The sequence below is a fragment of the Psittacula echo genome, assembly GCF_963264785.1.
Source record: "Psittacula echo genome assembly, chromosome: 2".
Taxonomy (NCBI): domain Eukaryota; kingdom Metazoa; phylum Chordata; class Aves; order Psittaciformes; family Psittacidae; genus Psittacula; species Psittacula echo.
In genome coordinates this window covers 11,647,458-11,665,342 of record NC_137737.1, presented here as the reverse complement: position 1 = coordinate 11,665,342, position 17,885 = coordinate 11,647,458, and the positions used below count along the sequence as shown (strand labels likewise).

The 17,885-nt window shown below is 43.2% G+C and overlaps 1 protein-coding gene across 2 annotated transcripts in view; it reads right to left on the bottom strand.

The window, feature by feature from the left end:
• Positions 1 to 17,885, bottom strand: part of GLI3 (GLI family zinc finger 3) — a gene marked incomplete at both ends in the record, with an annotated part of 193,606 nt that overhangs the window by 136,061 nt on the left and 39,660 nt on the right. For both annotated transcript variants that reach the window (XM_080611187.1, XM_080611188.1), the window contains one exon: positions 5,506 to 5,748. In XM_080611187.1, the coding sequence (XP_080467313.1) occupies positions 5,506 to 5,748 (243 nt within the window). The remainder of the gene's footprint in view (positions 1 to 5,505; positions 5,749 to 17,885) is intronic.

The window sequence follows — 17,885 nt, the reverse complement described above, 5'->3', positions numbered from 1 at the left end:
TGCCTGTAGTTTCCAGCTGAAATTAATACTACTGGTAACAACAAGAAAAAAGTCAATATTCAAAGGTATGTATTCACCTAAACTTAAAACAAAAACAACGTCAAGAACTACTGAAAGATCACCTTTCAGCTTCTCAACCACATCACGTCTCAAGGCCTTACAGATGCTGGCAGCTCCGCAGCCTGTCTCATACTGAGGAAAGAGAAAACCAGGTAGAAGAAAGGTTGTCTCAATGTCCTACTTCTAGGTGTAAATCTATGGGCGCCAATTGTTACTTCCAAGTGAGAGAGTCACACAGGGCAGCAACTCCAGGGCTCTCACAAGACTGTTTATGCCACAAAATTCCTCCAGAGAAACAGGCAGGAATACTCATAAGGAGCGGAACTTCCCAAACACAACCCAGGAGGTTTGGGAAGCATCGTGGAGAAGGTTTTTCCATTTATAGGCTGCTAAGCTTACAAGGTCTGCAGCACCTTCCTGAATTTCAAACTGAAGTTGCCTCTGACTCTAAATTTGATTTTGAGAACAGTAACATTTTTTCTGTTGGAGGCTACTGAAAGATACTCTTATATTTTTTTATCCCAAAACCTTTTATGCAAACATGCCGATTTTTCTTGAAGACCACCATTTCAGTTGCTCAGCTGACACCAGTAATCTGACATTCACTTTTATACTACAGGCTTTCTGTTTTTCCTGTGAGCTTTATTAAAAGCTTTAGATTTCCCCTTTTTTCAACTATCCCTCCATGACAACATTTGGAACCCACTCCATAAATCACTGTCAGTGGAGAGTTTTGTTACTAGAGCACTTAAGCCCCTCCCCTGCAAAAGGCTGCAGAAAGAGCTAAGAATTAGGACCCAGATTTTCAGAGGTATTAAGAGGCCAACCTCACTTTGAAACTGGAAAGCCCCTAAATGTCTCTAAAGACCCCAGCCCTAAATCTCTACAAGGATTCCTTACTGACACTCTCCTACCGCTCTCCAACAAGGCTTGAGGGAAACCCTCTGCTAAAAGCTGTCCCAGGCTCATGCCGCCCTGGGACACTGAGAAGCTATAGGCAAGTTAAATGCTCACTTTGGGACACTCCAGTTGTACCCCTGGAGTTCCAAAATGTACCACGGGAGACAAGGGAGGCCACCAGCTCCCCCCTCTACAAAGCAAATGAGGACCCGTATCTGTGAGCTCCTATCTGGACTGCTCTCATTATCATAGCTGGCCTTCATGGTTCAAGTGCCACTGCCATGAAAAGCCATTGCTTTTTAATTACTGCATTTTAAGACAGTGTTTCCAGCTACCTGTTTGCATTTCCAGAAACAGAACCTAATTTCTCCTGCCTTTCCTCTTCTACAGGGGATTCTTGTCAGCAGAAATTAAAACTCAGTAAATAAACAAGTGCACCTCATGAACCTGCACTGGATTTTTCTCGCTGTGGTCTTTTGCTCTTGTTGCCGATTGATTTTGAGACAACACTAACACTGGGTAATCTAACCCAGGCAGTTATGTGGGGCTTGATCCTTAAAAAGCACAAGTCCAGGGACATTCAGTGGGGACTGAGGGCAATCAATACCTTAGGAGGGTTAATCCTATGAAACCTGCAATAAGCAGTTCCCACTTCCCAAGACACAGAAGCTTCAAAGCCAGCAGAATACCAGCAGCCCTGGTAAGGAGGTAAAAGAAAAAAAAGAGGAAAAAAAAAGGTGTTCTTGCTTTCAGCTACATTCAGTGAAACCTTCTGGAGATGAAGTGACGTCCCAGAAAGAGAATCCTGCCAGGGCCATTCCTGTATATACAGATTGTTAGATCAGAGCCAACTGAACTGTCACTGCTTTTTACTTAAGATAATTCTTCAGGCTTTACTAATTAGGTACGAACAATTCTTTCAGATGAGCTGTGAAACCCAGGGAAGAATACCAGCAGTATGTTTTAAATCAAAGTGTTTACATCAGGAATGATTCATTTTTTCCATGAGGAATGACTTGCGAGACAGGCAGCCTTAGCGCTGCCATAAATCTGCATGAGAATTAAAACTGGGAAAGAGCATAACAAAGAGAAATTGCTATCCCCACCACTCCGCCTCAGCCCCACCTCTAGAGACAGAATCTACACTAACAAGGGGCTCCGACTACCACTGCAATCAGTGTTTGGGAAACACATGGGTTTAAATCTATTTAAGAAACACTGTGATTAAGCTCAGTGACCCTGCTCTCTTCAGTGAAGAAAAGGTGCAACACTTGAAGGCAAACTCCAACATTTTTGTCATCTGCCCTAAAGCTTTTAAACAGAAAAAAGTTTATAAAAAGTTTAAAACAACCCCAAACCCAAGACCTCCACACTTTGTTTAAATGGTGATTAAGAAATACATAACAAAAAAGACAGAAAACAAAGCTTTCTGGTTCAGGCCTGTATGTTTTCCCTCTGATAAGAAGATAGAGGGCCACGAGCTGAGCACAAGGCCACGCTCTTCTCCTCTGCTGCTAAATGGTCTAAGGGTTCTCTGGCAGTGCAGAAGGGCTGCCAGCTCTATGGCATGTTTCATCCCAGCTGTCTGAAAAGCTGGTCCACTTGAAACACAACCATTATCCCCACCCGCACTCTGCAGGAGAGCAAACTCCCCCTCCATGAGGTATTTATTCCACATATATGGGAACTATTATTTCCAACTTTTACAACAGTCATTTTAATTAGGGAAGAAAAATGAGAACAAAAAAATCCCGCAATGCACAGAGAGACACACGTATTTACATGCAGAACTGCAAAGCATTCGGGTTGGTTCTAATAAGTGCAGCTCCTGGAGGGGACATGCCTTCCACACACAATTGACTTAAATGCTCTTTTTCTTTTCTTGCCATAAAAATATACAGATGTCTTTCTTCAAAAAAATTATTTTCCCTTTTCCTGTCTTACAGGAAGCCTGCCCACACTTTTAAATACAAAGTGGGTATAAATAGAAGCACAAATTAGGCATCTTGAAAAGTCTGTATTTTCCAACCACAGAGAAACTAAGAAATTACTGTGAGTGTTTACATATCTGACTGTGTTGAATTAAAACAGTGTTTTCTATCCATATGCCCAGCAAAACTGGCAAGAAACTAGGGAAAGGAACAACAGACTTACTGGTTCTTCACCTGTTGCTACAGTGGGACTGGGGAGTGTTTACATTATTCAGCCTTCTTCATATGGGCCACTATAACTGTCAGCCTGAATACAGTCACCACTTGGATGAAAGCATGTCTTACATATATAAATGATACAACCACTATGAAAATTTCAGTGAGCCTGTCTGCTTTCCTATAAATCTAACTAGACATTTGTCTCTTCAGTTGTCCTTCCGTATCACATCTATTAAAGGTAAATAAAAGCATGATGGCTCTTCAGATGACATTAATAGCTTGACGGATTTTTATAAATCACTGAGTAGCAATGTCCAGCTCACAACAGCAGTGGTGAAACAGGTCTGTCCATCTGATGTTTTCTGACTTAGCCTTCTGCTTTAACATCATGTTGCTCATTTAAAATTAATTCATCTCCTGTTTCTCTGCTGTTGTAACTTCTGCTGTTCTCCCAACTTCTGACATCAATGTTTATCTAGGAGCCCACATATCCCAACCAGCTAATGTTATTGGTCACTATACAGATGCAGTAGCTTCATTAAATTGAGATCTCTCAAATTCAATGTAACAAAAAACCTAAATGCAAACCACTCGGACTCATTCTGACTGGTCAGCGCTTCTCCAGTCTGAATTTTCAGTAGTTATCAATAACACCTTGAACCAGATTTAAGGGGTGAGCTGGCAGCTGGTCAGATGGTCAAAGCAGCAGTCATTGCCACTAAATTCAGCATAAGGTTTGCTGCTTATTTGGGAGGTTGTATCTGTCATACATTACATCTCTCCCCAGCTGTACTGCCTACAGAGAAGCTACCTGGCTTCCCTAATAAGGTATATTTTATTTTAATTCAGATTTGGGGTTGCATTAACAAAACTATAAGCTACAAACGGTGTCTCCAACCCACAAGCTCACACTTCTCTATATGCCAGGGCTCATCAGCGGTCCTTTACTCTGCACATCCACTCCTCTCTCTGGCAGAGGAGTCCACTGCTGGTGCGCTGCAGCACATCCTCCTCGACAGAGAGATGAGTAACTCCCCCAGAGGGTTTGAGCAGGGCTGTGTGAGAGAGCAGGAGGAGGGCGTACAGAAACCAACTGCTTACACTGAAAGAGAGCTCAAAAGCTTAACTGCAAACTTTTCCCCTAAATACTGATCTAAACTACAAAGACAACAAGTGTTCCTTTTCTCATAATACCTCCATCCTTATTAACAATCAGGCTTTTTTTTGTTGTTGTTAAAGGAGGCTGGTGAGACTTAAGGTTGTGCAAGACATACTTTGATCTGCACCCTGATGAGTGAACATTCCCCTTTGCTGCTAGCCCAACTAATGAAGGGATAAAATTAGCTTTTATCCCTGGCACTTTCCTTAGCAAAAAAACATGCACTAATCAGCTGTCCTCACTAATCAGTCATCTGGCTAATGACCTTTTGCCTTAAAACACTCAAATTTCTGAATGATGTGGAAGGCAAGAAAAAGCCCAACACAGACTGGCCCCTCTTTGTGGGTCTTAAGCCTATCATCTGGAACTGGAGACTGGAAGGTTAAATGGCAAATCTGTATCCTGACTGGGTGATAAATCTGTAATCAAAAGGCACAAGCCTTGACACCTCAAGATGTACTTCATTACTACACAACTAAATGGGGTTGGGGTTTTTTTTTCCCTTTCTTTTTTTGTAAACTAGAAGCAGATGAAAAAAGAAATTGCTTAACTCCCTCCTATTTTGCCTGTGGAGAAATCCATTCCACATCTGTGTTCAAGTGTCAGTTAATTTCTTACTTCTTTATTAATGCCTGAGCAAGAATTCAGAAGTTGAAAACATTTGCCTTTTTTTCCTGCCCTAAAACTTCAGGGAAGAAAATGGCAAAACCACTCCATGAGCCCACAGAGTCAAACACACACAAATCCCTAAAAAGCCTCTGAAACAAAGCCTCCCAAAACACAGCAACAAACCTTCCAGTCCCCAACCCCCTGCAATTCCTCACTGCACAAGGCACAGTCCTTCCTCTGAATACCATACTTGAACATTATTTTAAAAGAGGGATTTTAAGGCCTGTTTCATTTTCCTTCTGTGCTTTCTGTAATGAGTCTTCCCCCCCCACTTCTTGCATTAAGGAGGTGGGGCAAATGCAACCCTGGATGGCTGAGGAGGATTAGCAACAGATGAGATGTCCTGTGGAAGTTGTTTTGCAGAGGCCTGTGGTAATTTCAAGCTGCAATACTGCACCCTGGTTTCTAACTTCATAGAGAAGACTGTGTTCACCTCAACCCCCGCCCCAGACGAGACAGTCCTCCCTGGGGACAATGCAAGGCAACAAATAGAAATCGCATTACATCTGACAGCCCTGAGAGCCTTCCAACTTTGCATCCCCAAATGACCCAGTGCTCGATACTCACGGTAATGAGGGTCCATGTAACCGTTTCGGGGGTCCATGGTAAACAGCGTCCCACGGTAAGGTACAGAAGGTTCGGGAAGGTGCGATATAGATCCATGGATCTCTTTCTTGATTAATGAGGCCCTTTCCTCACTCGACGTGGAAGGCTCTTCACTGATCTTGCCGAGGCCTTGCCCACCCTGCGGCTGCATTGTGATCGCGTTCCTTCTCTCTCTGTGATAGGTCTGCCCAGGACTTTCATCCTCTGCAAAAAAACGAGGGAGAAGAAAGAAAGAAGGGAAGGGGGAAGAGAGACACGCACTTTTAGCCCATTTATAGCTAACAGAATAAAGAAAAGTTCTTCCCCCTCCCTCCTCCTCACCACCCCCTCCTCACAGTGCAAGTTGGTGACAGTAGGTGCACGTGTGGCTATGAGGGATGCTCTGGGGATGGCTGCCCGCTCCAAGCGGGCGGCTGCTGGGCAGTAGATCATCATCACCCATGCGCTGATGCTCCTACCGGCAGGGCTATCAATTGTGCGAGGACAGACAGGCTTGCTGTTTTCTTGCCTCTGGGACAAGGAGACTGGGAGTTTGGGCTGCCTGATGGGGAGGCAAGAAACAATTTGTCATGAAGAAGAGAAGATGAACCCCAACAGCAGGGTCTAAATCAAACCTAGCCACCCACCGCTGCTCTGCGGCCCAGCTCCAGTGCCTGAGGTTTGCTTGTGTGAGAGGCTGGAGCCTTGCAGGAAAGTTAGCAGCAATCAGAAGGAAGGTGGGCAACAATAAAATTGCTTAAAATACAGCACTAGCAGCAACAGGCAGGCCCAAGCGAGGCCACCCGCTCTAACAGGGCCACCACATGGACCAGTGTGCCAGGTGGTGGGAGCATGCTCCCCATCCCGCTTTTTCCCCATACCCATACAAACAAATCCTCAAATTCTTGTTCAAATGAACAAAGGGAAAAGGTGGGGGAATAATTAGCAGGGTCTAACTCAAGCCTCTCTAGAGCAAGCCTATGGTACCACTTGTAGGGGGAATAGGGCCTTATGAAGATAGCTCTACCAGCCTTCCCCTGCAGACAGCCCCAGGACCAGAAGCTGAACCAACCCTCTGCTCCCACAGGAATTTTAACTCCTGGGGGCCACACGTACCCTTCAGAAACCAAGCCAAGTGGTTCTGTTCCTCAAAAGGCAGATGCATGTTCCTGGGTACATTTTACACATGCCAGAGGGGTTTTGTTAGCTCTATTGTAGATGCTCTCCTTAAGTTGCATTACTGCTTTGAAATACAGAGACCTTTCTCTAAACAAAGCATGATTGCTGGCTGTAACCCTTGGCTGATACCACGCATGCTCTGAGTACAGCCCTGTCCAAGTCAACCATGTGGGTGCACACCAATACATCTTCAAGCAGTACTGGTACATATGCTCAGCTTCAGAAGTTGCTCGGCAGCATTAGCAGTACACGAGGAACCTCACGTTATTAAACACCAGGCACAAAAATAGCTAACTAGAAAGGAAATGAAAATGCCCTTAGGAAATAAAGCTAAGGTACACCTACTCTACAACACACAGGCAAGGAAGGATCATTGACAATGGTGCCAAGATTGCACTCGAGTTGTCAGAGATCAGAGGTCAGGCCTTACTTCTCACTCGTACCTTGCCCTGGTGCACTCATTCATGCACCGAAAGCACCAGCCAGCAATTCACCAGGAGACTACTTTCATCAAGCCTGACACCAGCCTAACTCAACCTATTTGCCTTCATGTGAATTAGATTAGAACCAGGCTCTGTACTTAGGTACCTGGAGCTGAATTTTGGCCATTATACACACAAACTAGCTACGCCATTCCTTTGAACACAGTGCTCAGTAGGCTTCTCCCTGCCCCCTCTCCTCCCAAGTACCTACAACAAGAAAACCCAGCAGTGTAGCCTATTGAGTGCTTAATTATTTTCCTATCTCTGAGTATTACAGCAACCGGGGTCTGCTGACTTATCAGCATCTTCCAGGGACTGAATTCCTTTAACAGCCAGCAGTAATTCTCCATACAGAGCTTTTTCAGGCTTGGGTCTGAGGAGAAAGAGTTAATGGAAATGGACAACACCACTGCAGAGTTTAAACCCTTTGCCCTTTTCTACTTTTTATTAATATGCACAGGCACCGGTCCCTGCTCTGGATTAGCAGGGTTTAAGGTTTCAACTTTTTACACCAAAGCTGGTTTTAGTTAGCGAACTGCAAGAAGGGAGTTTAGAAACTTTAAAAATTATATGAGGCTTTCAGAAAGCTGCTTGTATAACTGAAAAATAAAGAAAATAAAACACCCCAAAGTCGTATTTTCCATCACGTTTCTCTCTAGCCAGAGTCTTTTATGGTAAATTTCAACCTAGAGTGAACTTTCACTGATGAGATGTAAACTCTTGTAAAAATAGGGGATTACACTCCATTTGAAATCCTGACAGACCCTCAAGCAGAGCAAACTAACCTGTGCTACCACGGCACAGAAAGCAGCAAGCTGGAGTGATTTGTGGGGCTGTATAATCAATCCAAGGATAAGATTTCAGTTCTTTTACTCTTCCATATAAAGATAATATTTGTTAAAACTGCCATCCTGGGATACAACAAGGAGCTGATGTCTGTCTGCAGGCTCCACTTCTATTCCTTCCTTCTCGAAACATGCATGTGTCATGAATCAAGATAGCGACTGCTATGCAACAAGCTCATTTTCCAAATTGCCAAATGAAATTCAAACCTACTTTCAGTAACTTTGAAACTAAAGGAAAAATGTGGTTTGTTTTAATCAGCTTTTTTTTTTTGGTTCCTCGAGGAACAAAAATAGACCAAACAGAAAAAGCAGTATTTTTACATCTGCATCAACCAACTCTCTCCCCATTAAGAAATTACCGGTGTGTGATGTTAGAAGTGAAATCGTTTTTGTTTGCCATTTAAAAACTCCCCCAGCAGGATTGAAGTAAACAGGATTATTTGTGCAATAAGAAGGTACATTCAATAGCCAAAACACTTCACTAACTTCATGCTCAGCATCACTGAGCTGCTTTTGATAGAGAAACTTGATAGCACCCACGCTCCGGGACACGAGCAGGCAAGCGGTTTGCAGGAGCTCCCAGAGTGGGAAACTCCTCCCGCAGTAACTAACGCTGCCGACTCTCCCCAGGGCAGGCGAGCCACTCCAGCACGCCAAAAGGCACAAGCTGTCTAATCTTGTTCTGTTTCAGCTGAATCATTCAATAGAGTTTTCAGAGTAAGTGCGGGTGAGCCGCGCCAGGCCAAATTATTGACAGAAACATACTGCCCACCATGGCAACAGTGGGACTCTGCAGCAAAAAGCATCAGCAAACAGCCCGCTTCTCCAGCAGCATCTGCCAAAAGGGGCTTACAGCCAAATACACAACTGTTACTGCTCTCTGCTCGCATTTTAGAAGTGGCCAGCTTTAGGGTCAAAAGAAACATCCTATTTCTCTCAGCCTTGAAGAGAGAAAAACGCTCAAGTTAAAGGGTCTGATCCTCCCTCATATCTCCATTTGCTTCCTGCTGGTGTGATCCCACCAACTCAAGCGTAGCTCATTCCACTTCGTGTGGGTGTAAGAGCAGGGTTAAGCCAGAACAGAAAAGAGTAATCAGGCCCCAAGAGCAATCTGCTTAAGCTTCTCTTTCTTCATGTACACCCTATGCTGTGTTAACAAGGCAGTGGCAAGACACACGTTACAAGTGCCCAGCCTGGAGCAATCGCGTTAATCCAAGATGCTCCCATCCACTAAGAAATACCCAGTTTAGTCCTGCTCTTGTGATCAGAAAGCAGTTTTTATTCACAAGTGCCGAGCACCAAGAAACCCCTTATTTAATCAACAAGCTTTTTCAGAAAGCTCACACTGGACAGCAAACACTTTTAATTGCTAAGCTAATTTATCTAGAAAATCAGAAGTCGGGACAGACCAAAACCTAACGCAGAAATCCATTAAACTTTCTTTCCTGCTGAATTGGGGTTTGTCTTCTCTTATTGTAGACCAAGACAAAGTAGAAGCCTTTTTTACTTTAAACCTTTTAAAGTCAGCAACTGAACAAGTTGGAGATCTATTGACACACCACACAAAAAACCCCATCAGTGTCACCACGCTCCAGACAGACCCTGCTTAAACAAGCCAGCGCCTCCCAGTTAAATCTATCCATGTACGAAGTTTCAGCACCGCATTCCTGCGAGCAACTCGGAGAGCATTATTAAAGTCTCATGAGCAATCTGCCGACACACCTTGGCTAGGTAAGAGGAAAGACAAGGTACTTACAACTCAGTCCAAGAGACCCTGGCTGATGCTCCCTCCAAGCTCTTCTCTTGACCAAGTTTCTCCGGCTATCGGGACATGGGCATTCCTCCCTCTCTTTCTGGCTGTCTCTCTCCCTTCCCCCCCACTCTGAGGCAGTGCTTCTCCCATTAGAGGAATTAAAAGTGGTTGGTGCCATGCTAAATTTAACAAGCTCATTAGTATTCTTCCTGTGTGCTTCCTAGTGAACTCTCCCTATTCAAGCAGCTCTCTCTAGCTGAGGGGTCAGGCGGCTAATCATTAAATCAAACTAATGTCACCCTATCACAATCGGCCTGAGAGAAGGAGGGTTTATTATTTCAGTTTATGCTAAATAAACGGTTTTACAAATGGTCTCCAAGCAAGGTCAACAGCAGCTTCAATTACAAGACAAACTTAACAAGAGTTGCTATAAACCAAGTGCTCCATATTGACCTAAGCACAAGCTCTGCTCCGCATATTGCCACTAGCAGGATTGTACAGGAATGCATATTGTAAAATAAAGGAAAGGGTAATCTTTTCTTTGCCAGAATTTGTGACTGCACAGAGACTGCTCATTCACCTCTCCCCAACCAGCTTGCTGCTCAGCTCAATTCACCCCACACAAAGGCTGAAGACCAGACCTCAATGGACCGAGTGAAACATGTTCAAAACTAGGCTCTCTATTGTGACTGAATTTCTTAACATCTTTTCAAAAAGCGGAGAATGCCTTGAGGCTAAAGGAAGAAACAGGCTAATGGTGAATTGGGAATACTGAGCAAATTTCAGAGCCCTTTCCTCCTAGCTTTTGAGGTTGAAAGCAAGCTCTTTCCTTTCAAGTTTCAAAGTCCTTTTTCCTCCCGCAGTGTCACAGAAGGATTTGAAAAGAAGGTAATTGTGCTCACAGTCCCCCTGATCAGAGCTTACGTCCTATTTCTGGTATTTCAGAATACTTCTTGCAATAATGGTGCATATAGCTCAATCCCTTAACCGTCCTGCACTCTGCAATTGCTCATTAAATGAACAATTGCTGGTATAAAATGCCTTTTATGTTCAAGGTCTGGATATAAGATAAGCATTCTAGTACTCTAAATTTGGTTTACTAAGGAAACTCTCCATCATTAAATTACAAAACTGAAGTCAGAATATCAGTCTTTCCCAGAAAAGTAGCATTTTAGGTTGCTGTGAGGCAGAAGGAAAGGGGGGAGTGTGTGGAATGTAAAAAAGACTGACTACTTAGATTCTTAATAGAATAGATACCCAAGTAAGAAAGCAATTTCCCTTACTTAAGCTTAAGAAGGTCTAACTTTGAGACTTGGTATTTTCTTCCTCAAAACAATGCAACAGAGGAACTGTCAGGTTCATCTGGACACATGCATCTGCACCTTCCCTCATACATACGCTGATCACTACTCTCTGGCCACCTTAAGAGCAAAGCAGGAGGACATACATCTGTAGGACTGTGCCTGCCTTTAAGAACAGTGCATGTTGTAACCAAAGGTTTGGTTTGGGTGGGTACAGTAGTTTAAATCGGGCAGTCTTGGTCCCAGGTTTGTTATTTTCCTGCATTTGGAGCAACTGCACATGAAGTACACACTCTGGGAACACTGAAAGATATGAAGTACAATGCTCATAACTGGCTTTAAAAATAGACTCCAACCATATGAGAGGCTACAAAATCTGTTAGATAACAAGCACGGTACTCACTTTATTTGCAGTGCTTAAGCATACCTTATACAAGACTTTTGTGCTTATAAATAGCACACATTATCTGAGCTCACCACTGAAAACATATAGATTTATATTCCCATTTGTAATGGATTTTCAGCTTAGTTATTTTCCCATTACCATATGTATAGTATTTTCCAGGAACTGCATTGTGACCTTTGGAATATGAATACACAGCTCTTTCCTGGGTTTTTTTGTTTGTTTGAGAAACCTGTTATATTCTTTTGTTTGACATCTTTAACTCACTGGAAGAAAAAGGATTTATCAAAGAGGCAGAAAGCAGACCCAATCCCAACAATACCTACATAATACTCCGCACACCCCCATTATGTTCCACAAATGAGATAACTTCTGTTGCTGCATCTACAGCACAACTCAATTCAGTCCATTTTTTCGGAAGTCCAAAGGAAGCCAGACCACAATGCATCAATGCAGCTTCCATGACTTACAGAACAGAGCCTGATCCTGCACTTCTCCTGGTCAATGGCAGAGCTCCCACCGACCTGGAGAAGACAAGACTGGGCCTGTACAGTGCTTGCACTCCTCTAATGCTAAGTCAGCAATGCATCGCTATCAGCAGAATGTGGCTTGCAGCCCTTTCCAGCTGTGCACTTAACTCTTCCAAAACTGCTGGGGAACCTGCTAATGGTAAGAAGCAGCTTAAAATTCAGGTATTTTTCAGACACCTACATCAGAGAGAGCCTTGTTAGCAGCAATATCTTTACCTCAAATTATTGATCATCCCAATGAATTCACACTGCCTGGTGCCTCCCCAGCTGCTCCCAACTAAATGCAAGTGGCTGAATTTGAACGGACTTAAATGAAATTCTGTAAAGTAAAACTACCTTTAAAGTTTCAGGCAAGCGAAGATCTACTGAACTTAACTGGGAGCCTGCGTCTACAAACCCCAGCATCAGACCTATAAGGTAGATGCCAAAAAAAACCTAACTTAAGGTAAAAAATAATCCTACTTGGGCAAAACAACAGATAGCTGCAGACACAGCTACCTACACACAAGGGCACAGGGTGCTGTGGAAACCTCCTTGTCAGTTCCAAGACTCTCGCCTTCAGAAGGCATATAAGGAGAGCAGGAGGCAGCACCAGGCTGCCTTGCGTCTGATCCTGTATGTCCTTGATCATGCAGGACATGGGGGGAAAGAAAAAGCAGTACTATTTGGGTATATGCATGAAGTTACTGACCTGATGCTTGAGCCATCCCACTGAGTTCAAGGACATTAGATCAAGCTGTGGAAGCTGCTTGCTGCAAAGCAGATTCCCATGGTATCCTGTTTGCCAAGTTCACCTAAAGCTGCCCAGCAGAGCATGAGCCCCTGCAGTGCCCAACCCCAGCCCACAGGGCTGCAGTCCTGCAGAAGCTGATGGAGACACTGATTTTCAGCAGCCACGAGGTCAGGCTCCAAAGGAGTGGGAGCCTCACTTCTGAATGAGCCCTCTCCCAGCCCGTTTCCACACAGGCTTTAAAATAACAAAAACAAACAATTTAAATCAAACCAGCTGAAAGCCCTTTTCTCCCTTCCCAAGTTCACGACTGTGTGTTTCTCCCATGGCAGACAGCGGATTACCGCACTGATACTTAACACCGTGCAAAAGCACAGCCCCCAGCACTCTGTTTTAGGTGTTGGTGACGGCATTGACTGCTGCAGAAGAAACACTAAACCCCGCACCTAGGTACCGAGCAGGTCATGACTTTAAAGTTTACCTTCATGGAGCCTGCAAGGCCCAAATCCCGCTTGCTTTACTCATACCATATTCCCAGAGATTCAGAGAAACTACTCCTGAAAGTAGAGCAAGAGGGATTCACATCCAGCACCTGAAGCACTCCAACCCTTGGGCACAAATGGTGTATGCCTGGAAAACGTACTGGAGCTATTTGTTAGCATGTAGACATGCTGTATCATTAGCTTGATGAGAAAAGGACTCTTAGCACTTGAAGTGCTTTGTAGTTCCAGTGGACAAGAAAAAAAGAAAGAAAGCCTTAATGCAGAGAACATTTGAAGGTAAAATTAATTGGCAAAATGAACATGTAGCATGTGATTTCCCCTTTCAAATTTGCACAACTACAAGGCAGGCAAAACCATCTCCCTTTTCTTGCTATAGTAAATTGTTTTGATTTTGCTACTTGATGATTGGGAAACTCTCACGAGAAGAAAAATCTCTCTTGCAAGAACAATCTTACTTTCTCATTTCCCCTTTCAAAGAAAGTGTTCCACCTTTAAAACCTAGCAAAAGACTGCAAGTTACTGTACGACAGCCCCAGCAAACTATAACACTTGATCCACATCTGCCGATCAGGGCTAAAACTCAAGCTTTGCACCCTCAGAGTATCTCCAGGATATTCTCTCCTCCAACATCTAGCCTCTTCAAAGAGCGAGGAGGCTCAAACATAACTTAGAAGAAGCCGACTATGGACATCAGGATCTGACTACCAGCAACCATTCCTCAGAAAGGAAAAGCTTCCCAGCCTCTTGCAAAACACTCAAAAGGATCCTGATTTGAAAACATTATGAAGTTCCTTCCATTAGCCAGTTATTAGACTGTTAGTCACTGCTTACTTTGAGCAGGCTAATTAGTTACATCAAAGGCACTACAATAAATTCCCAGGAGGGTCTGGGGGGGGAATGTATTTCTCAACCATCTAATAGTGCATTTATGCCTATCCGAGGGTAACCGCCTCATTTCACTCAGACACTGGGGGACATATTCTGTGATGCTGCCACTTTCTACCAAGCCAGCAGCAACACTGGGCCTTAGAGCTGTTTTACAAAGCTGTTTGTAGTCTGATATAAATTTGATTAGCCACACTTAGAAGACACAAGACTGAAGGAGGTGTTATAAACCCGTCAGTGCACCACATCGCTTTAACATCTACAGCCCAGGCACCTTGGCCTTGACAGAATAAACAAAGTTACTTTAGTGTTGTATACAGTTTGTATTTCTCCCCTTTTTCTTTCCATAGGTTGAGACTACTAAGCACAATCACTGGCCAATCACTAAGTGGTCTGCAACAACCCAGAGCCATGGCAACCCTTCAGTTTAGATGACAGATAATCACCCATTTCATTACAAGATTTATTTATTGCTGCATCCTTTTGCACAGTTGCAGCAAGAGTCAGTGTTTCCATCACAGCCCTGTACCTCTGGCCTCCCAAGCATACCAGTTTAAAAATAAGTTACGGGTTACTCTGCCCTGATTTACAGTGGCTGCAATCTCAGCTGTGAACAATGATTTCATCAAGGGCCAAAATCTGAATGGCATATAAAGTTTTTCATCTACAGATTTATAGGTGTTTCTCCATACAGAGAAGTATACGCATGTGGTCACATGCACTCACACATTCAACTCCACCTTACATTCCATGAAATTCAACCAATTGCAAAGGAAGCTCTGTGTGACACATGAATGTCTGTGTGTAAGTGTCCACAGAGGGATGCTGGATACCTGAAAACAGAAATGAGACTTTTCACATTCCTCACCTATAGCCTAAATAATTCAGGAGAAGGCAGCTGCAGAAAAATGCAAGACTTAACAGGAAAGGATGTTTTCAAAGAAAAACCATCCCCAGAAAACTCTCAAGTCCTGCACGCCAAAGGACTTGATGCTCTGAATGAGCTTGTGGACTTAGTGCATTAGTTAGAAACTGCAGAGCCACTAATGCACAGATATCTTCAAATACTCCTTTTATCAACACTGCTCCTTCAAGAATGTGGTATCCGGAGAACCCCAAACCTGATGCCATCTGTTTAACTACTAAGCAGATGCAGTAAGTGTTGAAGTTCAGAGGCTGTCTTCCCTACCTGGAGACACCTCCTTTAAAAAAGAGGAAAGTCTCTCCTTAGGCCTTAACAAGTGCTTGACCAACCTAGTTTTTCCCCCTCCAATCACTTTCTTCTCAGTTTTTTCCACTAAAGAGGATGCAAAAGCTCTGCCAGAGATGCACACTGCCTTACCAACTTCGCATTCCCATCATCAAAAGTACTACTGCCAGCCACAAGCAGTGCCTCCCTCCTCCCTTCTTCACATTCACTGCATGCTTCTGGTCAGGCTTTCCAACCTCTGGCTGAGTCTGCCAGCCTCTCCTGCTGCATTGGAGAGAGGCAAGAAAGCCTGAAGAATATCAGCTTTTTCCAGCTTCTCAACACAACCCCACAGCAGAAGGAACTGCACACCAAGCGCATCATTTTATGGGTTAAACCAAGTAATAGTTAATACTTTCTGCTGAGCAAAATTGGGTTTGAGACTTCAATTTGACTACTTCTGCATTTGTCTTTCTAACTTTATGCTATACAACAGGGTTTAGAAGACACCGGAATATCGCCACAAGCTTTTAACAATCAACCACATGCAGGTACTTAAGTGCTTATAACTGTCTTAAGCAGTATTATAGATTTCCATGGATCATTGCACAATGGGCACCTGAGATAAGACAGACAGCCAAGTTAGAAAAGCACTCACATGTTCAGAAAGAAAGAGTCAGAACAATTTCATTAGAACAGCAGCCTCTCTTCCTGCACTACTAGCCGTGGCAGCTCAAAAAGAGCATTCTTAACTTGTTAATCATGTTTTGATGGCTTTGTCCATGCACAATCTGGCAAAAGGAGATTTCAATGCTTCCTTCTTAGTTTTTCCTTCTTATTTTTGGCTACTTAGATGTTCATACAACATTCATTTCATAGAAAAATAAACTAAGCTTCATTCCACCCCGAACAAAAATTAAACAAGCGCAATTTGTATGGGAAGGAGGTTGGGGAAGGAAAAAGGAACCACCTGAAAAGGTCACTTGGCTATATACAAACAAGCTAACTGAAGAAATAAACCACTGCAGGCTGCCCAGGAGTATAATCACTTCTGTGTGCTGAGAAAGAATGCAGAACTGTAGCCAGTAAAGAAGGATGCACTCCAATCCAGAAAGTATTCCAACTACAAAAGAGAATTAGCAAATTTTACTGGAAAAGGAGCCTATTTTTAAAGGCAAAATAAGGCCCAAACATACTGCTACGAATTCTAAGTGTGCCACAGACTTTTCCCCATCATGGAATAATCAAAACTAAAAGCCATTTTCCTCCATTTCTGTTAATAAATTGTGTGATAAAAAGGTGCAGCAACACTGCACTGAACAAAAGTGAGGCAAAACCCCCAAACCTGATGTCAGAAAAGGTGCTACTTCTTGAAAAAGAAAGACCACATTTTTTAAAGGAAAGCTCAGCCTCCACATGCATTTCACACACAACTGTCATGAGGGACTGAACCTTCAAGTTCTTGCACAAGTAAAATTGTTATGGGAGAATTCACAGTGGGCTCCGGACTTAAAGACCTTTCTGCTCCTCAGATCTCACCCAAGTCCTCCATAAGCCACTTCTCACAACTTTGACTTCTTCACTCACCAAGTGGGTAAAATACCAGTAACTGATTTCCTAAGAGAAGAAGCATTTTTATATAGCAAATAAGCACAGCAATGATGGAAGGATTCAAAGTCCATTTGATTTATACACAGAAACATCGTTAGATCTGAAAGCAGAATGTGTTGAACAGCCAATCCAAAGCTGCCCTACAAATCACCCAGTATATTAAATGTTCCAATTCTGCAGAACACAGTGTGCCTTCCATTCTATTACATAAAATAGTTGCCCACAACTTGCACAACTTCTCCACAAATACTATTGACTAATAACTATTTACCTCGTCTCTCTGCAGGGAAAGAAAAGGATAAAACAAAGAGACGTAACGTCAGAAGAAACAAATCAACCTTTAAAGTGTTACTGCCTCTAATTCATGATGCCTACCCCATTCAACCCTCCTGCCTATTAGATCATCAGCAGAGAAATCTCACCCAACACACACTGTTTCCTCCTCTTCATCTCTAAATTACCTTAAGTTCTGAATGATGGCTGCCTGAAAAGAACTGAATAATAGCAGTGGATTTGATTTACGAGTGCCCACTACAAACTGTGAAGTGAAGCTTACTTCCAAACAGGGGCCATGTTCTTTCTTCCCCAGTGCAGGACAAAAGGTTCATCTTGCCCGCACCAGTAAGAACACATTTTTTGCCTTTACAGAGAAAGCATAGTCGGAAAATGTAACACAGATCTGTCATTATACTGCCTAATCTTTCATATTAAGAACAATGCTTCTATGTTAATCTCATTTTTTGGACTACCTTTACCACCAGCCTTCTAAAAACCAGCAGAAGATAACCTGTAGCCCAAACACATTAAGGTACTTCTACAGTTATTCATGACAGTGTTGTCAACTGTGCCACTTGTTGTATTAACATATCCTCCTTACAGAGAGTATGAGATTTAACACATCTGTTCTATAAAATTCAATTAGCTTTTTTTAGATGCACCACAATTGCAACA